We start from the raw sequence: 23,366 nt of genomic DNA, 5'->3' as shown, positions 1-23,366 counted from the left end.
TTTTAAATGTCTACCTTGTTTTTTTGCTCATGGTCATAGTTTTGCATATTGGGCCCCCAAAAAAGTTCAGACTGCAGGTTTTCAGAATAAAGTTTACAGGAATAACAGCTGTTGGTATTAATTGAATTATGAAATGTGAATTGTATATTATTAAAATGGTTGGCGTTTCATTGTTTTTTTATTTTGGAACATTAAGCTGATGATATTCAGATTTTGGACTGAGGTTGACTTTGCCTTTGATGGGCCGTGGCTTTGATCGTTTGGAGCAGGAGACCCCATTCAGCCTGAGCAGCGAGAAAACAGTTGAGATATTTACTTCATTTTTCACCCGATTACCTTAAAATTATTGTATCTACTGCAGAACCTTAGGCACAGAAGCATTTAGTATTAACTTCTGAATGGAGTAAAGTAAGAAGCAGTCAGGAAGAGGCATGCTTGTCGCTTACTTAAATCCCCATCCAGTCCCCCCTAGGACAATGGCAGCCACCAGGATGGCGCCTGCGATGGACCCTATAATGATATTGGTACCACTAGGACCTGTGACAAAGGGGAGGGGGAATGAAACCATGGGAATACACGTCAGAATCAAAGCACTAAACTTATCAGTGAGACATCTCTATTACATCGCACGTATTGCTTACTGTAGGCCCGGATGTTTGCATTAAATAACGTGTCCTACTTTGTCACCAAATTTCTCTTTGGAAGACTGTGGAGAAAGAAGCACAAATGTTTAAGCTCAATGATACTGTAGCTAAATGACAACCTGCGAACATATGAAGAGAGGTGTGAGTAAAAACCACTGGGCTCATCACTGCTCTCCCTATCGGTTAGACAGTGCACCACACTCTCTGTTTAATACTAATGCTAATCCTGGGGTGTGGGAGTAGGGAAGAAAATAAAATTTAGGGTAATTTCAGTGTATAGCTTCAACTAACTAAGCCAAAAATGGTCTGAGTTTCAACATACATTAATCCAAATTACTTGCCAAAATAATGGTAAGTTTTGTTCAACCTTATCTTTCTCCCTTCCTCTCGAAGAAATTGCTTGCTGCTTGAGAGTAGATCCCTGGGCACCCGTCATGCTTCTGCATCCCAAGTGACCATTTTTCATTTTTAGACCCAAGCAATGATTATCAGAAAGCTTCTCTTGTCAACATTCACATAAGCACACTTACCAGCAGGTCCCCTCAATATAGCCATACAAAGTACACCTTTGCTTCATCTCACATTAGGCCTCCCCTCCTCTAAACACTAAAAGTCACTAAAATACGAAATCATAGAAATACCTTTTTTTTAAACTCAGAATAATTGTGTGTAAACTGTGTGCCCGAGTAACTAATAATTCATCTCACAGAAAGACTGAAGTGCTGTAAAACACTGGAGAAATTCTGTTAGCCATTTAATGCTAGATCATAATTAAAGCAAACATGTAAGGGTCTACAGTATAACACACTGGGATCTACAAGCACATGCAAATCTTCATGAACAAAAAACATAATTATATAGAGCATTACTAGTTATCAAAATGAAGCACAGGAAAAGTTTAAAACTGGAAAGGTCAAGTAAAAGAGATCAGAATGTGAAGAGGAGATGCTTATACTTTCCACAAACACAATTACATGCTGCTTCTTCCACAATCTATTTTAATCAATGGATGGATATTTATCAGCTCTGAGAACTGCATTGGGATGCAGACAAACCCTTGTACTGTCCATCTGTACTCCCTGCTGGAGTTGGTTCTGGATACGGATCAAAGACGCTGCAGTCCTTCCCTGTCCAGTCACGGACACATATACATTTCACCTCATTGCTGCACACCTGATAGTAGAATACAAACATACAGTAAGTTGGCTGTTCTGTCCCACTCAAGAAAACAGCTTTACCCCCTCACCATTGCATCTCGAGGTAACAACCAGCTAATCCTGCCTGCAGCTCATTTTATGAATTTCCAAATGAACACTATGGGCAGAATTTTCGGCCTGTCGGGCGGGCCCGACCCAATCTCCGGCGGGCGGGGAGCCGATCTCTGCCAGAGAAGCTGGCCCCGCTGCCATTTTAGGTGGGCGGGCCAATTAAGGCCCACCCAGTGTGACGTCTGGCGCTTCCTGTGCGAGCAAGGGGGGATTCCCCAAATGCGAGAGTGCGCTCTTTCACACATGCGCATGAAAGAGCGCACATCTCCCTGAGGCTAAGTGCAGCCTCAGGGAGATCGCTTCCACGTTGAAAAATATTAAAAATAGAAAAAAAAATTCCGGGTAGGCTCGGTGGGAGCGGTCATGGAGCTTACCACTGCCCGTGATCGGCTCCGCACCGCCATGTTACGCAGGCGGGCTAATTAAGACCCACTCAGCATAATATGCGAGCGGTAGCGCTGAGCGCTGCCTGTGCTGGCGAGGGGAGGGGGGTGAGGAGGGAGAGCGGGCCTGGCACGCAGTTCGCGTATTCGCGCGAAAGACGCTTCAACCAGCCCGAGGCATGGAACTGCCTCAGGGAGGTTGAAGCGCTTTTGAAAAAAATAAATGAATGTCATAAAAATTTAATGAAACATGTCCCCTCATGTGATGGCGTCTACATGAGATGGGGCATGCTTTTATTTCTCAGAGAAACTTTTAATTTAATTTGTACAAGCTTTAGAAAACCTCACCCCGCTCGTGGATGAGGTTTCCCAAAAAACGTAAAGGCCGCTTGGCCTTTTCGCCTGCCCGCCAACCATAAGGTTGGGCGGGCACCGTAAACTTGAAATTAATTACTTCGTTAATGGCCTTAATAGGCCTATCAATTATCGGCGGGTGCGCAGCCCACTCCGGAGCGTGCCTGCCGAACAAAACATCGCAAGATAGCGCGATGACGTCAGGACACACGCCCGACGTCATCACGCGCCATTTTACGCGCAGGCGTATCGGACCCAGACCCACACGCCGAATGAAAAATCCTGGCCCAGGAATATAGTTAATCACAGTTGGCAACCCTGTTCAGGAGCGAAATCAGGAAGCGCTTTTCTCTCCAGAGAGGTCGGTGGACTGAAGGGTTGGTGTAAATTTACCCTTCACAAAGAAAGAATTGCTGAGTGTCTATGTTCCAGTCTCTTGGACAATGAAGCACAGTATTTTTTAAAAAATAAAACTACATTGTATTATCATTTGGGCGCGATGCACTGTCGCATGTATTTCTAAATTAAGATTCACAGAGCAGGAGATCATGAAAAACTACTGGTACCTGTCCTAGGAGATTACATGGCTGCAAGGAGAGGGGCAGAAAGGAGGGAGAGAGGAAGTGTGTAGCCATAATGCTGCAGCCATCATGGTGTGGGGCAGGCTTAATGGTCCAGCAAGTCTTTTCCTGCCTGGCAGTTTTGTACATTCGTGTGACATGAATAAACAGTGCAAGATTTTCTCCTTTGAACGTAGATCTGCTGTCACAATTTATGCTGAAGATTTTGGCCAAATTATGCACATCTCCAGATATAGTCTACATGTGACTCGCAGAAGTTTTCAAATTCTACAAACATGCAACATTTTGACAGAGCGTAAACATGCCCCCTCATTGCCGGACATTCCAATGGACTCACCCCATGGTTAAAGCAGACTTCTCCGCTTGTGCTCTGTGGGCAGGAGCTCAGGTTGAAGGCTTGTATTGGTAGGCATTTGTGATCAAGACACATCATGTTGGGTCCACAGGAAGTGCCGTCTTCCACATAACCAAGACTGGTACCGTCATCCAGCACAACATGGCCTCCCCTGAGAATATCGCAATTGCACTTTAACCCTGTCGATGCTGAATTTAATTAACACCACATAATGCTACTTTATCCCTTTATGATTGCAGTACATAAAATGTAGACTTAAAAAACTCCTAGCCACATGTTCCTCTGAAGGCCTGGAGTTTGATGCCATGATTCAATATAACCTCCTCATAAAATGCTCAACTTTCACATATGATTCCAGGCACTGCATGTTAACAGGTTATTCAACCACATAAAGCATCATCACTGAGCCTACTGTGATCCACATTGTCCAGAAGACTGCTGGAGAGTGATCAGAGCTAGGAACTTGGTCATCCCCTCCTGACTCCCCAAAGCCTGGCCACCATCTAGAAGGCACAGGACAGGAGTGTGATGGAATACTCTCTACTTGCCTGGATGAATGCAGCTTCAACAATACTCAAGCTTGGCACCATCCAGGACAAAGCTGTTTACTACATCGGCATCCTATACGTCACTTTAAACATTCCCTCCCTCCACCATCAATGTACAGTTGCAGCAATCTGTACCATCCATGAGCTGCAGTGCAGCAACTCACCAAGGCTTCTTTGAAGGCACCTTCCAAACATGCAACCTCTACTACATAGAAGGACAAGGGCAGCAGTCACATGGGAAACAATCATCTGCAACTTCCCCTGCAAGTCGCACACCATCCTGACTTGGAACTTTATTGCTGTTCCTTCACTGCTGCTAGGTCAAAATCCTGGAACTCCCTAACGGCACTGTAGGTGTACCTACACCACATGGACTGTAGTGGTTCAAGGTAGTGGTTCACCGCCACCTTTAACAAGGGCAATCAAGGATGAGCAACAAATGCTGGCTTTGCTGGTGGCACTCACATCCCATGAATGAACAAAAAATAAAAGCTTCCCTTTTGAACTCAGGGCCAATGAGACCAGTAGGAGCAACCAAACCATTGCCCAGTTGGATGCAGTTAACTGAACAAAGGTTCGCATAAAAGCCAAGAACTTCCCAATGCATGGGTGCACCTTCTCAATGCCCCGATCAGCTAAGCAATCGTGAGAGTCACACCTAAGGTTAAGCAATATTAAAATGCTGCTCCATGAATCCAGAAGCAAGATTCAAACTGTCACACTAATTTGAGGAAACACAAAATAATCTTGGTTTAATTATAACTGAAAAGCCTCTGTTTAGAACAAAGCTCATTTTTAACAAGAATATCGACTTAGTTTGAATGAACTATCAGATGACTAGTTTGTTATTTCTTTATAAAGTATTACATCTGATCTTAATAACAGTAGTATAGACAATCTAATCTAAAATCTCTTTAGGCAATTTTTTTTCCTTTGAGGAGTTTTATTTTAAACAACCTGCAAACAGAATGACAACTCTGTGCAAGTTTTCTATGTGCCACAGTGCCCAGTACGAGCTCACAGCTTATAATAGTATCAAAGGCAGCAAATCTAACTTATTGTGGGGTATCTATAATAACGATCCTTTAACATTCTTTGAGAAAAGCTTCTGGAAATTATACCGTGGTTTATTTTGGGTCATGGAAGATCAAACATCATGTGCCTTGCTCAGTTACTGTATCTTAAAATAATCTAGCTTCAGAATTATCACTGGATAAATGTATTTGTGACTGAAATCAGTAGAATTGGATTGTTACCTGCAATCCATGTACTTGTTCTGATGATACAATACCATGCTGGTAATGTCTCCATTGAGGTCCCCACGTCTTGGAGGCTGAGTGATATTGGAACAAAAAAGATAACCACAAAGAACATCCCTACATAAAACAGGGAGAATTCAGTTACTAACATTTGAAACAAATCCAAATTAACATTCAAGGCAATGCTTTCAGCCAGTGACAAATCATGCTTGTGTGTGTTATCCTAAATCGCTGTAGAGAGGTAAGTTCATTATACAAATATGCACCAGCAGAAAACATCCCAATATCAGCCCAATGGTACTTAATGTGAAAAAAAAAATTTGAAATGTAAAAGCAAAATAAAGATCGAGTGCAGCTCTCAATTCTTAGAGGGCCTGAGTAACAGACTACGACAAATTCCGTCATTTCGGACAAGAGAGCTGTCAAGGTGGTTTTGATGCATGGACATGAAACCCTTGATGGAAAGATGTTGAGTTTGGTTGTCTGGCTTTTCACGTCAACATCTGACACTCACTGGTTCAAAACTTGCCGGAGTGAGAGATCTCGCAGTGTGCGCTATTAGTTAGGTTTCTTTCCTGCAATTTTCTGCTCAATATTTTTTGCTTTGAAAGCGCAAGCTGATAATGGCTGGGCAAGAGCCAACAGGCCATCTGGGACCCTCAGTGGAGGACAGGTCAAACCGTGTATTTCTGTAACCAATGGCAGTTAAGACTTGAGAAAGAAGCAGAGAAACAATTGAGAAGTTAGATGAATCACAGTCAAATCAGAAAGGGAAATAAAGAGAGGGCAGGAAAGATTGGATTAAGAGAGGGAAAAAAGATACAGAAAGGAAAAATTGAAAAAAATTCCAAAAAAAATTCGAATTTGGCATTTTTAAATCTCCAACAACAAGCATGTAGGTCTGAGACTCAAGGGATTAAACTGTTCCTTTCTGGGACAGAGAGGTTTATTACTATGCATTAACAATGATCACGTATTTAAAAGGGTAATTGTGCTGTTAAGTACCAGCTCTAACAGTCACAGTCAGCACAATGTGTGAACCCAGCAATTTCTTCAAGATAACCATTGAGCCACTGTTTGTGCAAAAGCCAACAGCCGAATGGTCCAAATTAACCAGCAGGTTATAGCAATTCACAACTTATGGAGGCCAAGTCACTGAATATAGTTAAGAAGGAAATATATAGATTTCCAGACACTAAAGGCATTAAAGGGATATGGGAAGAGAGCGGGAATATGGTGTTGAGATACAGGATGAGCCATGATCATACTGAATGGCGAAGCAGGCTCAAAAAGCCGAATGACCCACTTCTGCTCCTATTTTCTATGTTTCTATCTCTTCTTTGCCTGAACTTGCTGGCTAATTTGTGCACTAGTAATGATGTGCCTCATCAACTCGCCATTATTTTTCCCAGCATGATTTGGACCATATACTTGCATATTAAGAATGAATACTTGTGCCAGGTGCTGCAGCTCAAGAAAGGCCATGTCTTCAGGAGAGGAGGGGAGACTGAAAGAGGAAACACCTTGGTGAGCTGCAGTACACTAGCAGTATCGGAACTTTCAGAATCTGATTTGGATGCAGCCTGATCCACATGTTTAAGATTATAGAAGGTAAGGATAACGGGGAAGTAGTGGCCGGGATTTTCCGGACCTGTCGGTGGTGGGACCCGCTGTGGGCGAGGCGGCGCCCCAGCCAGAAGCCCATTGACTTGCAGTGGGACCGAGAGATCGCAGCGGTGGGCGGGTACAGAAAACCCCGCCCAGTGAGGCAGATATTCTCCTTGGGATGTGGCATATAATATTTAAATTAACATGCACAAAGAAGAAAGCCTGCCTCAGTGGTGAAGGAGACAGGTAGAACCAGGGAGCACCTATACAAGCCGAGGACTCCGGAAGTAAGGGCGGATATCGGAAGTTTTATATTTTCCAGAGGATGATTAAGCAAGGTTCCAAAGGAGAGCGTGAAAACCAATTCCTTACAGTCCTTCATGAAGGCAGTAGATGGCCTTCTGGAAAAAAAGAGGTGTTCAGAGCAAACAAGAATATAGATCAAGTCATTCTGGTTGAGAATTAATGGTTCTGGGACCACCTAGGGCTTGGCTGGTCATTCATGAGGGCTTGGTGCTAATTTTTTTGATAGTGGATTCTCAGTTGGCTACGGGCTCCTTTTTATTGCCTTTCCCAGGAGCTGGAGGAGAACGATGTTTGGATGGAATCAGCCAAAGGATTGGAGGCGGGGGTGAGGTTGGTTGCAATAAAAACAGAAAATGCTGGAAAGACTCAGCAGGTCTGACAGCATCTGTGGAGAGAGAAAAACAGAGTTAACGATTCGAGTCTGCATGGCTCTTCTTCAGAGCTGAGAAGAGACTGGTTGGGAGGTGAGGCGAGGTGAGATTGGTTAGATTTGTTAAATTTCTCTTGTTCTGAATTCATAAACACAAACATAAGTATGTAAAAAAGAAAGGAAAACACAAACTGAAGAAAACTGTAAAGCACAAATAACTCAAAGGGCTGTTGCAAGTCATTGACATTGGCTGAACGATAGCTACTTACTGTTTGCTGCACTGAAGCCAGTTTTGGCCATCTTTGCCACAATTTCCTTTCTCAGTTCCTTCAATGTTCAACTTTTCATAACAGAATCGATCAGCAGAATCTTAAACAAAAGCAAGTGTTTTGCTTTCAGGTAGTTTTCTATTTTTGACCTCGAAGTATTCCCTCAGCTCGACTGTGCTGATACTTCACATAAAACATTTCCAGGCTTTCCAACAGAGTCAGGAATCGGGGTGGGGGAGGGGAAATGCAGGAGTGGGGGGGGGGGGGGGGGGGGGTGGAATGGGGTTGGGGTGGAAGGGGGAAACCTTCCCAGCTTTCCTCTCTATTCCTGTAGTTGCTGAAGCATCAGGAATCAGTGCACAGGCAGCCATTCTGACCTCCTGCCGGGGTCCCTTTAACTAGAGAGTCTTCCTTTGAGGGCTTGCATTCCCTGCCCTCTGTCATTGGTCAGGAAGCAGGAAGCAAGATGCTGATGCCATGGCTGAATGAGAAAGCTATGGCCAAATCCATGCCAACTACAAGCATGTTCCTGACCTACCCCGCTGTGTCAGGAAGATATAATAATTTTCAGAATGTTATTTGGAATTTATTGTAAAAGAGAGATATAGTGGGATCCGTGTCTTTGTGTCTGGGACGTAATTGAGTTAGAGGCAGCTGGTCTGAAGGCTTTGATGTAAGAAGAGTAGCTAGGTTTGAAATGCTAACTAGGTAAACATGGGTGAAGTTTTAGAATGTGAGAGGTAAAGGGAACATTTGCATTTTTAAATAAACCAGAGCAGCTTGAATTCAAAAGAGGGGGTGAAATGTTACACCTAGCCAGGAAAAGTTTAGAAACAGTGGGAAGATTGACGCGCGGTGATATCGGGTGGGCGCCCCGACGTCACTGCACGTCATTTAGATTTTCAGTTCGGCGGGCGTACAGCCGACTCAGCTACACGCCCGCCGAACTGTCAAAGGTCTATTTAAGGGGGGGGGGGGGGGCAGGTGAAGAGCCCAGGAGGCTTTTGCATTTTTCATGAAACCTCATCCCCGGGTGGAATGAGGCTTCATGAAGGGTTTTAAAATTCAATAAAATTTTTTTTAAAATTTCATTGAAATGTCCCAGCTCATGTGACACTGTTACATGAAGGGACATGTATTATAATATTTTCTTCTCTGAATTTAGCTTTTAAAAACTTTAACTAATCTCCCTGAGGCACCTCCGTGCCTCAGGAAGATATCTGCGCTCTTTCACGCGCGTGTGTGAAAAAGCGCAGGTCCCGACTCAGGGAATCCGCCCCCCTGCGCCCCACAGGGAGTGCTCAGCGCTTCCGGGCGAGCGTCATACTGGGCAGGCCTTAATTGGCCCACCCACATAAAATGGCTGCGCACACCCAATCGGCGGCGCCAATCGGGTTCACGCTCGCTCCTGCCCACCCCCGCAAAACCCCCCTCGATGGGGAGAAAATTCAGCCCAATATGTTTATTTTTCCCAAAGATTACTGGTAAAATTGGTACTATGATAGATTTTTATTATTAGAGAGGTAAAGTCCAAAGACATAATGAAACAATGGGAATTTGCAAAGGGGAAAATATGCATAAAGGAGAGAAGGCTGTGTGTAAGCCAAGGCATTCTAAGATCCAACAAGTGTGAAAAGCCTCCAGCCTCTGTTCCCAAACTGCTGTCTGCAGGAACTGAAGTTAAGAAACCTCACTTTGAATTCGACTGTTCAGGGCATCGCGTTACTTTGCCTGGGTCTTTTAAAATCTGTGTTTTTACTGCTGCTTTAACAGAGGTGTAATTGGGAGTTAGATTAATTAGGGGAGCTAGGAGTTATCATAGTAATAATTTGTAGACCTATGTATGTGCTTAAAATTATTTCTTTTATTAATAAATGTTTAATTTAGTTTTGCAAAAACTGTCTGAGACATGTTGGACTTATTATTACTGAATTCAAAGCACGCATCTCGAAATAAATATACAAATTGCAAAACAGTTGGTTCAAGTTTCCCTTTGGGATTTGAGTAGCTTAGCATTTGCCATCTGATGTGCCATAACAGCTGCACACGGGTCAGTTTGGAGAAAACACCACCCAGCGAGAGAGGGGTTTCTTGATTGGTTAATATGCAAATTCCTTCTACTTTCTCCACTTTAGGCGATACCTTCTATGATTGCTTAAAAAACTCAAATATTCTGAACAATAAAAATCAAATCTTTAAGGAAAGGTTTCAAGCATGGCGTTAAAAGTTAATATTCTAATTATTTCTATTAAATTATGAAATTAATTATTAATGACCTGTTTCCCCCAACTTTTATGAATATATTACATCCATTTGCTTTACTGTGTTCAATATGGAAATAAGATCCCATCAGAGACGGATTGGGTCCCATCCCTATATTCCAGTAGAAGTGAGCCAGCTTACTTACCACGGCCCCAGATATAATTGCACTGACTGTCTCTGGTTTGGCATCTTCCACCATAACAACGGCCCTGCAAATTGAAACACAAAACCCTAATGCAACAAAATAAAGCAGAAACGTGGGATATCTCCAGCTACTGAAGGTCGAAACTGTGGCAGGAAAAATAATCTAAATGTGCAACAGCGCCCGCCCACCCAGGCAGCGGTCAAAATAAGTTAAAGATCTCCTATCTTCATTTCTGTTTTACGGCCCTATGGAGAGGGAATATTTCAGCTTCCTTTTGTTGGCTGGGAGCTTGTGTGTTGATGTTACCTACAGGAGTTACAGTGAGTGAACCCATATGGAGCCTTAGAGGTGACCATTCAGGTTTGGATGGCAAGCTGTAACTAGTGGGGTGCCACAGGGTTTGGTTCTTGGGCCCCAACTTATTTACAATCTATATTAATGACTTGGATTCAGGGATAGAAGGTACTATTAGCTAAATTTTCAGATGACATCAAAATAGGTGGGAAAGTAAGTTGCAATGAAGAAATAAGAAACTTACAAATGGATATGGACAGGGTGGGTGAGTGGGCCAAAATTTGGCAGATGGAGTTTAACGTGGGTAAGTGTGAGGTTATCCATTTTGGTCGGAAGAATAAAAAGGCAGCTTATTATTTAAACTTCAGAATGCTTCAGTGCAGAGGGATCTGGGTGTCCTCGTGCATGAATCACTGAAAGCTAGTATGCAGGTACAGCAGGTAATAAGGAAGGCAGATGGAATTTTGGCATTTATTGCTAAAGGAATAGAGTATAAAAATAGGGAAGTGTTGTTGCAACTGTACAAGGCATTGGTGAGACCGCACCTGGAGTACTGTGCACAGTTTTGGTCCCCTTACTTGAGGGAGGATGTAGTTGCATTGGAGGCGGTTCAGAGGAGGTTCACTAGATTGATTCCAGAGGTGCGGGGCTTGTCTTATGAGGAGAGATTGAGCAGTTTAGGCCTATACTCGCTAGAGTTTAGAAGGATGAGAGGAGATCTAATTGAGATATATAAGATGCTAAAACAGATAGACAAAGTAGACGTGGAGCGGATGTTTCCCATTGTGGGGCATTCTAGAACGAGAGGCAATAGTTTTAGGCTAAGGGGTGGTAGATTTAAATCAGAGATGAGGAGGAATTACTTTTCTCAAAGGGTGGTGAATCTGTGGAATTCACTACCTCAGAGTTCTGTGGATGCTGGGATGCTGAATAAATTTAAGGAGGAAATAGATTTTTAATTAGTAACGGGTTAAAAGGTTATGGGGAGAGGCCGGGAAATTGGAGTTGAGGCCGAAATGAGATCAGTCATGATCGTAATGAATGGCAGGACAGGCTCGAGGGGCTGAATTGCCTACTCCTGCTCCTAGCTCTTATGTTATGTTATGTCATCAGGCTGCATGCTAGACAGCAGCCCAGGCAGGCTTAGAAGTCCCACCCTGCCTGCATGAGTTCAGCTGCAGCCACAGGTCAACCTGTGTCCCACCAACAAAGATGACCCGGCTGCTGGATCTATTTTTCATTTCAAAAAGTTGGACAGAGGGCTCCTTCATTTGGCGGTGCCCATCCCCACTTAACTGCAATGGTATCCTGCTACTGCTTCCAAGCTAGAAGGCCTCCTATTAGCTCCCCAGCTTCAAGACCCACCCGCCCACCATCCTTGGCGAGGTTGCCCTGTGGCCATGAGTTGGAAAATTTGGGGAAAATCACATTAAGTGACTGTTTCCCCACACAGTGCAGACTTCTGACCCCCATTTGTGTGTGCCTGTGGGGGCCTGAAGCCTGCAGGGATAATCCTGTCCCACTTTTAAAATATAGGGTTGAACTTTACAGGATTACCTGCGCCCCCCACACTCCCGGGCTGAAAAGTCCATCAGCGTTACGCTGAGAAAGCCGATTGGCCCATGGTGATAATATGCAGGGGGCAGCCGTAATTACTTGACAATGGGGACTTGCGCCCCTCAGGGACAGGAAGTCCCACTCTAGAGCGCCAGAAGAGAGTAGTGGCCACTGCTGGGACTGCCGGTAGTCCCCAGGAAGGAAGATGATGTCTCCTGGACTTGAAGTTAAGCTTGGGCATTATGGGTGGGCAAGGACAGGGATTGGAGACTAAGGCAATTGGGATGAGTGGGGGGGGAAAAGCGAGGGCTGGGAGTTGGGTTAGAGGCTGATGGGGGATGCACTAATGGAGGGGTGCCATCTTGGGAGTAAGGGGGTACAACTCCAATGAGCACAGGGCCCCCCAAGGGAGGTAGCCCCTTTCTGCCCGACAGCAGTGCACATAATCAAAGCTGCTGGGCTGGCTGCCTATCTTCCACCTTCCCCAGCTGTATGTATTATTGAGGCGGAGGAGAAATGTGGTCCTTAAGTGGCTATTAATAAGCCTAAAGGTGAGTGGGCTGCCTGATGGCTTACCCACCCATTGTATTATGGAGGTCAGGTTGAGGGTGGGAGAGAAGGCAGTTCGCTGGCCACCCTCTTTATTTGATGCGACTCCCCCATCTTCACAAATGTCGGCGGGAGGTGGTAGGGATACTAAAATTCTTGTTTCAAAGGATTTAATTTTTTTACCATTATTAAAAATAATGGTTGAAGTAACATGAGTCCGTTCAGGAGCTGAAACCCAACTAACCTCAACATGGGTGACAAGCAAATGCACATTGTGGGGTGCTTGCATACAGGTTAAAAGATCCCTGGCTTAGTACCTGATCTGTACTGAGTTAATCTCAGCTGGGGTCAAAGTAGACTTTAGCACCCTGGGCTAGACAAGGAGAGGGGAGAAAATATCAATTATATTTTCCGTGGCAAATCGATCTCCAGTGATCTCTACTGAAAAATGTGTTGTGGGGTGTGTCAGGCTCATGCATAATGGCTCCTAGAATCAAATAGCCTGTCAGTATTCACTAGTTAGGTCTACACGTAAGGAATGTGCACTTGTGTGGGGTATGTAGGGTGACTGGCACTGATGGAATTGTGTTCAGCAAAGATCCAATGCCCTCAGGAGAAGGGAGACAGCAAATCAGTGCAAAAAGGACAGAAAAGATACGGCCAAGGGCCAAATTACATCTTTGAGTAAATATGTGTTTATTCCAAGGCAGAGCGATTTTAAGGGAGAAACGTAAACATGAAGAATAGTCATTTGAGAGGGATATAGGAGGATCCCGGTTTCCCCGCCAGGATTCAGTGAATGGCTTCAGATAAAGAAAATTGGAACCACTCCCCTGCTCGAGAAAAAGAGGTAAGGCTTTGGTCTGACTGCGACGTACAGACAGCGCACATTTACCTGCTCATTCTCGCAATAGTAGCCATCCAGTTTATGGACATTCCAAGGGCACTAGACAGAGACAAAGCATGAAATCAATTAAGTCATATTTTATATTGCTATGAAGATCTCACAGTCTTTATGAGCTTATTTGGTTGGACTCTTCCTCCCATTCTGCCCTGAAGAGTGAATTCAGTAGATGAAAGGTACCTCCACTCTAGACAGTAATATTCTTATCACATAGACAAATTAGAAAGGCTCTTTAATCTGGAAATACTCAGCAGGTTATGGCAGCATCTGTGGAGAGAAACAGAGTTAACGTTTCAGGCCTGCGACCATTCATCAGAACTGGGAAAAGTTAGAAAAGTAATAGATGTTGAGATGGGTACGGGTGTCATAACCTGCTATTTCTGCATCTGCAGTTTACTTTTCGATTAAGGTTCTTTAATCTCCCTTTTACTTATCTGCACGCACATCGTTCTCATGGATTTCTTTACATTTTCTCCATCTAGCTAAGTGTTCAGGCTTATTAAATTAGTCAGTATATAGGCCACAGTACTGTAGAGTGTTCCAACATAAGCTGGACTCTCTTAGTGATCCTGAGGAAGCTATAAAGAAAGGTTTGCAATGCTGAACTTGTTTTCACTGGAGAAAAAAACGGAGGGAACACAGTAACATCTTTAAAACATCCAGATGTGTAGATGATGAATACGTAAGCAAGCAACACTGCTTTAAAATTAAATCCTTCAAGCAAAATTATTGTTTCTCTTCCTCTAAAGGGTAGTGTATAGACAAGGCAACAGAAGTAGTTATTCCAGTTAAATACTTTGTTGGGAAATTGTGTGGTTAAGTATATACTGATGATCTGCACAGTCTCCCAATATGAATTTCAAATATTCGTCTTCAAATCTCTTATGACTTTACTCCATCCTAGTTCTACAATCACTTCCAGTCTTGTAGCACTTCCAGACCATTTGGTTTTCTGGTTCCGGCCTTTTGTGTATTTCTCCCTCCAATCACTGATGGCAGAACATACAACTGCTTTGGTTCCATTTTCTTCCTTTCCAAAGAGCCCTTCTCTTGTCACCTTTGAAAACTATCCCAGAATCTGTCTTTTCAATCAAGTTTGCAGCTTACAATATCCATCACATTTCTACTTCTCTTTAACACTGAAGAAGAGTCATACGGACTTGAAACCTTAGCTCTGTTTCCCTCTCCACAGATGCTGCCAGACCTGCTGAGTTTTCCCAGCATTTTCTGTTTTGATGTCAGATTTCCAGCATCCGCAGTGTTTTGCTTTTGTATTATTACAATCACTTCTCCTTATCCCCCTTCACAACATCTCATTGCATTCCTTTATTATTATATTCCCCCTCCCCGACTCTTCGATGTGGTTGGCGATGTAAGTTGCTTTTGCTAAGATGATCAAGCAGTGGGCATTTCAAAGATGCAATAGACCAGGTTTGAATAGTAGGATTTGCTTTGTAAATTTTGGGAGTTTAGAGAACACTTATACAAAACCTTCCCTCTGCAGATTAATTAGGCATGGTTCTGTTAATGGTACATGTGTTAGGGACAGACTGTAAAGGGCCCCGGTCTGTTCATGTTGAAATCTAGGTAACAGACCTGAAATCAAACTCATAATACTCATTTTCCCTGATCTCCAACACATTTCACTGCGTTATATTCACACCACCTGACAGGAGGAGGAAAGCATGTAAATGTCCATTATAATTACCACTGCCTGTCACAAATATGTTGTTGAATTAAAGCTGCAGATTTGGTACCACATACAGATTTGAAGGTTAGGTATCTGGTACCACATACAGATTTGAAGGGTAGGTATCTTCCTGAAAAGGTGTTTAGCAAATCTTTTTTTGTTTGCTTACATACAACATGATGAGATAAATCACATCAAATGGCATCACTTGAACATGACACTGCTGTAATGAACAAACAATGTTCTTTCCTACCTGGCTGGAGTCCCCTGTGCAGGTCTCTGCGATATCACAGTCATTCACTGCCTGCCTGCAAATCACACCCCGCGGTTCATACTGGAAAAAAGGCAGAGCGGAGACTTCACTTCGTGCAGCGAAATCAAGCAACACTGGGCTTTGGGTTCCCATTTGTGGGTGAACTGTTGTTAATGCTAATGAGACCTTGATCTCAAATGCTGCTATCTTCAGTGCACCCTGAAAAATAATATGTCTGAGGCCCACTGTCATCTACTGACTGGGGAGACAAATAATGTGGAGACTGTCTGAAAGAATTATGTTACACACAATAGGTCTTACTTTATTATTATTATTATTATATAAAGGACATAACCAGAAAATATAAATTCTGGTGCAATAAGGATTTTTCGAATGGCGAACCATCAAAACTCAGGAACAGAATGGGGAAATAGCACTGCTATGCTCTGATTATTGCCTTAGGAGGTTGAGATGCTGACAATTTAATTAGAATGGAACCCTTTAATTATGATTGAAGAGCATTTTATGTATCAGGTAGTCTTTCTGTACCCCCAGCTCCCTAGCATTATGTACCTCAATCCTATTCTATTCTTTTCAAATACCATTCGTTTGTTTACTGTGGTATCGAGCACTATAATCCTCAGCCACTTCATCCTGCAACCTTCTTCAAAGGGTTAGGATGCACATTTGTTCCATTAGCTGCAGGGAAACGTTTCTGGGAAAGAGACACAAGCTTTACTGAATATAAATGAACACAAGGGCTGTATGACAATACCTTGTTATAAAAACCCTGATGTCCCACAGGAGTGCAGTGCACTTGTATTGGACGGTGAGCTGCTGTTACCTACTTTAATTAATTATCAATCAGAACCTAAGTTTAACAGCCTTTAAACTCCTGCTAAAAGAGGGCAGGCTTGAGTTACAGAAAGTCACTGCAGTTTCTTGGCACTCGCCTAATTGCCTTTGAGGTCCCATCAGTGTTAGTTTCTTTCTCATTTTCCTCTTTTGCCCTTCCTATGGCTTGGTAGGGAGGCATAGGTTGATGGTATATGCAAGTTTTTTAAAAATCTATTCATTCAAGGGACTTGGGCGTCACTGGCTAGGCCATTTGTTGCCAACCCTAATTATCTTAGAGAAGGTGAGCCGGCTTCTTGAATGGCTGTAGCACATGTGGAGTAGGTACACCCACAGTGCATTAAGGAAGGGATTTCCTGGATTTTGACAGCAACAGTGAAGGAACAGCAATATAGTTACAAGTCAGGATGGTGTGTGACTTGGAGGGGAACTTGCAGGTGGTGGTATACCCATGTGTCTGCTGCTCTTGCCTTTCTAGGTGGTAGAGGTCGCGGGTTTGGAAGGTGCTGCCGAAGGAGCCTTGATGAGTTGCTGCAGTAGATGGTACATACTGCCGGTGGTGGAGTGAATGGTGAAGATGGTGGACGGAGTGCCAATCAAGTGGGCTGCTTTGTCCTGGATGGTGTCGAGCTTCTTGAGTGCTGCTGGAGCTGCGCTCATCTAGGCAACTGGAGAATATTCAATCACACTTCTGATATGTGCCTTAATTGTAAATGGTGGACAGGCTTTGGGAGTCAGGAGGTGAGTTACTCTCTGCATACGCCATGTCTGGTTGGCTTAGATGGACAAGATTGTTTTCTCCTGTCCTCCTTTGCATGTATTGAAAACCTAAATCCTAGGTCAAACCTTATCCAAATATCCATGGAACCAAATACTGATAGGCTCTAAACAATGAAAAATCCTGAAATTCTCAGCAGCAGAACTCAAGATGATGGAAAAAATAAAGCTGCAGTCAGTGAGGTAATATACATTTTGAAGACTGGATCATAGAGAATAATAACAGCGCAGTCAAGGTGTGACTGTGATACACACTCCATTCATTCTCTGCCTAGGGTTAAAATATTTCTCTGTGAATCGCCACATTGTTTGTTTTGACATTCCCAAGTGATGACAAAATCCAGGAAACCCCTTCCTTAATGCACTGTGGGTGTACCGACTCCACATGTACTACAGCCATTCAAGAAGCCGGCTCACCATCACCTTCTCTAGGATAATTAGGGTTGGCAACAAATGGCCTAGCCAGTGATGCCCAAGTCCCTTGAATGAATAGATTAAAAAAAGACTTGCATACACCATCAACCTATGCCTCCCTACCAAGTCATCGGAAGGGCAAAAGAGGAAAATGAGAAAAGAACTAACACTGATGGGACCTCAAAGGCAATTAAGCGAGTTCCAGGAAACTGCAGTGATTTTCTGTAACTCAAGCCTGCCCTCTTTTAGCAGAGTTTAAAGGCCGTTAAACTTAGGTCCTGATTGATAATTAATTAAAGTAGGTAACAGCAGCTCACCGTCCAACACGAGTGCACTGCACTCCTGTGGGACATCAGGGTTTTTATAACAAGGTATTGTCATACAGCCCTTGAGTTCATTTATATTCAGTAAAGCTTGTGTCTCTTTCCCAGAAATGTTTCCCTGCAGCTAATGGAACAAATGTGCATCCTTGCTCCTGGCAAGGCCACCCAACGCTGGAAAGAACTTTCTGAACAACTCCTCAACCGTGAATCCACAGAGGCAGCTGATACTCTCCAGGCTATCCCTGGGCTAATAAGCGCTATAATCCTCAGCCACTTCATCCTGCGCTCCTCTTCAAAGGGTTAGGATGCACATTTGTTCCATTAGCTGCAGGGAAACATTTCTGGGAAAGAGGCACAAGTTTTACTGAATATAAATGAACTCAAGGGCTGAATGACAATACCTTGTTATAAAAACCCTGATGTCCCACAGGAGTGCAGTGCACTTGTATTGGACGGTGAGCTGCTGTTACCTACTTTAATTAATTATCAATCAGGACCTAAATTTAACTTCCTTTAAACTCCTGCTAAAAGAGGGCAGGCTCGAGTTACAGAAAGTCACTGCAGTTTCCTGGAGCTCGCTTAATTGCCTTTGAGGTCCCATCAGTGTTAGTTCTTTTCTCATTTTCCTCTTTTGCCCTTCCTATTCTACCCTGTGGTAGAATCCATGGGCGAATCACCAGTAATGGAAGAGAGGCAACAAGCAATCAAATGACAGAAAAGCAACAAAGCCTGCAGCCCTAATAGTATTCAAGCTGAGGTCTTCAAAATGGTGGACCTTTGCTCACATCAAGACTCTATGTACTCATCCAATAAATTTGAGGGGAAAATGAACACCGTCCCCCCGCCCCAGACTTCAGGAATGCAACAATTGTGACCATCTTCAAGAAGGGAGATAATTCACACTGTGGAAACTATTTCCCTCTTGCCTGTAGCAAGGAAAATCTTAAACCGCTTCCTTCCTGTGGCTGAGGAAATCCTTCCAGAGGAACCTCCGACATGGTCATTGTTGCCAGACAAATTCAAGAAAAACATCCAACACAGCACCAGGAACTCTACATTGCATTCTTCAATCTGACCAAAGCATTTGGCTCAGTAAATTGCAAGGCTCTGTGGAACGTGCTCCAAGATCTGGATGTCCAAGAAACTTCAGTGCAATACTGCAACTGCTTCACAATGACATTACTGCAACTGTCTTGAGTGGGAGATCTGAAACAGACACCTTCAAAATCCAGGCCAGGTGTCAAGCAAGGCTGTGTGATAGCCCCCATACAATTTACAATCTACCTGACAGTGAATATTCACCTCATCAAAGACCCTCTAGTGACAGTATTAAATACTGTCTAAATGGAAAACTCTTAACCTCAGTCACCTCTGTAACAGAACTAAACTGGCCACCATAGATATATATGATCTCCAATTTGCGGATGACTGTAGAGTCGTTGCCCACTCTGCACCAGGTTTGCAAGCCATTCTTAATATCTTCAATTCTGCATACAAGAAGCTCTATCCTTGGATATTGCCAAAACGAAATTAATATCAACCCACCCCTGGTCAGCCAAATATTCCACTCCCCACATATGTTGAAGGAGGGGACTCTGGAGTATGTTGAGATTTCCTATATCTTGGCAGCCTCCATTGATGAGGAGATCCAACACCAGATCAGCTGTGCCAGCTCAGCCTTCTACGAACAACAGCAGCAAGTGTTTGCAACAAAGACGTTTGCAAGTCAACAAAAGCCCTAGTGTATAGAGCAGTTATCGTCACTGCACTCCTGTACCAGAGTGAGACTTGGATTGTGTATCAGCGACACACAAGCCCACGAGAGAAATTCCATCGGCAATGCCTCCTCCGCACCCTCCGGATTCAATGGGAGGAATGTCGAACAAACGCCAGTGTCCTTGACGCCAACCTCCTGCAAAGTCAACTTCGAAGAACTGGACACAGTGTCCAAATGGCTGAAAACTGTCTCCCCGCTAGGTCCTGTTTCCTCGCCAATCAAGAGGCCAACATTCCAGGCAAGGACGAAGAAACTGCTTCAAAGACACTCTGAAGCTCTCCTTGAAGTGTAGCGCGTTGACGTCAGTGACTAGAAGGAGTTTGCTACCAATTGTTCAGAATGGCGACAATTTGTTCATCAAACTGCATCGCGCTTTGAGTCACAATGAGGCAGAGCGGCAGCAGAGAATTAGAGAAAAGGAAGCAAATCCTGTACTTCTGGTCCTACTACCTCGGACATCCTACCCCATGTATCCAAAGATCTGCGTGTCGAGAATTGGCCTGTTCAGTCACACGAAGACCTATGGCAGCAACCCATGACCCTGTTTAGACGCTGTCCAAGAATTGAGGGGCAGGTGATGACAAACGGTAAAATAGCTTAACACATGCTTTACATAGTGTATCTTACTTAAAAAGCCCTCCATGTGACATTATAATTCATATAGCCCCTTTTGGTTTGGGATAGATACATTTATCAAACATTTCCTGATCGATAGTTCATGTTTGCCAACATTCAACTGCGCTGAGTCTTCACAAGGATGTGGAAAAAGAGCTGGGGAAAGAGACTCATCGAATGGCTCCTGCAAAGAATTGGCACAGGCAAGACTCAAAACCTAGACCAGCCTGCCCTCTTCTGGATTAGCATGATTTTTTACCAGAACGTTCTCTGCTTACAGTTGATTTAACCATGGAACTACTGCTAGTTATTTTGTATGGTAGCATAGTTTAATGCTAACAACTAATTTACCGGGAACTTGAATCAGAATGTCCAACTGTATGAAACATGGCTTTTTTTCATGGGACATGGGCATCGCTGACAAGGCCAGCATTTGCTGCCCATCTCTGCTCAGTCTTTGAACTGAGTGACTTGCTTAGCCATTTCAGAGGGCAATTAAGAATCAACCACATGTAGGCCAGACCAGGTAAAGACGGGGGCAGTTTTCATTCCCTAAAAGGGCACTAGTGAACCAACAATCGATGATAATTTTATGTTCACCATCACAGACTAACTTTCAATTCCAGATTTTTTATTAATTTAATTTAAATACCACCAGCTGCCATTGTGGGATTGAACCTGTGCCCTCAGAACATTAGCCTATGCCTCTGAATCACTAGTCTAGCGAGATTACAACACCACCATATCCCCCACTATTTGCGGTTATCTAGAACAGATCTTCACCCTGTTTATTCAGACTGTGCTTCAAGAAGAGAATCATGGGTAAAAGGAGACTAAAACATTGTCAGTTAAATAATTGCCTGTTAGACTGAGTTGTATTGACATAGCAACCATCTTACCTGACAACCTCGACAGCATAGTCCATTACTGCACATCGCATTGTGGGTTAGAGTACACTTCTTGCAGCACTTACCACCAACTTTGTCGCATTCCTACATGAAATAAAATAACTCATCATCTATGCATATATAGTGGCCTCTAGTTTAATAGAAGTGCTTTCTCAACTACATACTTAACCAAAATCAGACTTATTGCAGATTTATTTAGCTTAACCAGCTCAACTTGCCAAGTTTGATTCTGCAAGGGTAGAAATTGGTGCAGGTGTAAACTGAGGGTGAAGTAGTGCATAAATGGTGCATTTAACTGGCACAGAGAAAGTACATTGTTTACAGTTTTATGTATAGAGATGACAAAATCAAGGGCTGATTTTTAAATTGGCCCTTCCCAGTAAGGAGCAGAGACTATCGATTTGGAAATCATGGGCCTGCTGCGTCTGACTTTTTGCCTACTTTAATCAGTGGATAGAAAATCGGGGCTGTTTTTCCATGAGAATCAAATCTGCACTGCCTGCACAGTCGCACCTCGCTGGGAGGCCTAGGTTGGAAATCAGGCTGCAGTAGTGCATCCTCAAATTAACCCTTCAGACTCCAACAATGAAAACTCCTTTGCTTTGTGAAATTTATGAGTTACGGTCAGTCCAAGCGTAATAAAAAGTTCTTGTGTGGCTTGACAGATACCAATTGGATGAATTCCCAGTACCAATATCACAAGGGCCTCTCTGGACATCATGTCAGTCAGCAAGAACATATCGAGAGTGAAGGGTCTGGCCACATGTAAGCACTCTAGCCTCTCTGGATTAAAGCGGCTCTCCTCTCTACTACACATGTACAAAATTGGTGATGAAGTAGTGGATGGGATAAGTGCAACCATCTTCCTCCCAGTTTAACTTTTTCCATTTTGTCCTCCTTCTAGAAATGGTTTGGTATAGCAATTCCCAACAGCCCCATTACTGTAGCTGCTGCAGGATGTTCAGTGCTTATTGTTAAATCTGTATAAAATCCAAGTTGGTAGTTTGATTTCTACCCAACATTCTCTTAATAAAACTGGCAGCATTAGAATCATAGAACAGTTATGGAACAAAAGGCGGCCATTTAGCCTTTTGCATCCGTTTCAGTCCTTTGCAAGGGCAACTCAGTTAGTACCACACCCCTGCCCTTTACCGATAGCCCTGCAAAATTTGCCTCTTCAGATCATTATCAAATTTCCTTTTGAAAGCCACAGTTGAATTCTGCTTCACCATATTGTTAGGCAGTGCATTGATCCTCATCACCTACTGCACAAAAATATTTTTCCTCATGTATCTGCTTTTGCCAATCATCTTAAATCGATGTTCTCTGGTTCTCAACCCTTCTGCCGATGGGAACAGTTTCTCCCTATACACTCTGTCCAAACCCCTCATGATTTTGAACACCACTAACAAATATCCTCTCAAGCTTTTCTTCTCTAAGGACAACAGTCCCAGCTTCTCCAATCTATCCATGCCATCCACTTTCCTCATTCTTGGAACCTTTCTTGTAAATCTGTATGGCACCCTCTTTAATGCCTTCATATCCTTCCTAAAATGTGGCGCCAGAATTGGAGACAATACTCTAATTGAGGCCAAATCAGTGTTCTATAAATGTTCATCATAACTTCCTTGCTTTTTGTACTCTATGCTTCTATTTATGAAGGCCAGGGTCCCATGTGCCTTATTAACCACTTTCACAACCTGCCCAGTCATCTTCACAATTTGTGCACATTTACCCTGGGTCTTTATGTTCCTGATCTCCTTTTAGAATTGTATCCTCTGTTTCATATTGTTGCTCCTCGTTCTTCCTACTAAAATGTATCACTTCACCCTTCTTTGCATTAAATTTGTGCCCACCCATTCCACCAGTCTGTCTATGTCCTCTTGAAGTTTATCACAGGTCACAGTACTGAAATTGTGCCCTCACACCTAAGTCTAGGTCAGTAATGTACATTAAGAAAAACAGTTGTCCTAGTACCGACCTCTGGGAAACCCCACTGTATACCTACGTCCAGTTCAAACAGCAACTGTTCGCCACTACTCTCTGCTTCCTGTCTTTCAGCCAACTACATATCCATGCTCCTAGTGTCCCTTTTATT

General features: G+C 43.4%; 1 protein-coding gene across 1 annotated transcript in view; it reads right to left on the bottom strand.

Moving 5' to 3' along the window:
• Positions 1–442: 442 nt before the first annotated feature.
• The window catches only part of adam11 (ADAM metallopeptidase domain 11), a 114,339-nt gene continuing 91,415 nt past the window's right edge, over positions 443–23,366 (bottom strand). The window contains exons 14-22 of the mRNA XM_078529561.1: positions 21,260–21,352; positions 15,600–15,680; positions 13,648–13,698; positions 10,353–10,416; positions 7,946–8,045; positions 5,390–5,509; positions 3,568–3,736; positions 1,700–1,817; positions 443–537 (exon numbers count right to left, since the gene is read on the bottom strand). Coding sequence (XP_078385687.1) covers positions 443–537; positions 1,700–1,817; positions 3,568–3,736; positions 5,390–5,509; positions 7,946–8,045; positions 10,353–10,416; positions 13,648–13,698; positions 15,600–15,680; positions 21,260–21,352 — 891 coding nt within the window. The remainder of the gene's footprint in view (positions 538–1,699; positions 1,818–3,567; positions 3,737–5,389; positions 5,510–7,945; positions 8,046–10,352; positions 10,417–13,647; positions 13,699–15,599; positions 15,681–21,259; positions 21,353–23,366) is intronic.

This window comes from Cetorhinus maximus, chromosome 25 (genome assembly GCF_964194155.1).
Source record: "Cetorhinus maximus chromosome 25, sCetMax3.hap1.1, whole genome shotgun sequence".
In the NCBI taxonomy this organism is placed as follows: Eukaryota; Metazoa; Chordata; class Chondrichthyes; order Lamniformes; family Cetorhinidae; genus Cetorhinus; species Cetorhinus maximus.
The sequence above is the reverse complement of the archived record's forward strand: the minus strand, read 5'-3'. Positions and strand labels throughout refer to the sequence as shown.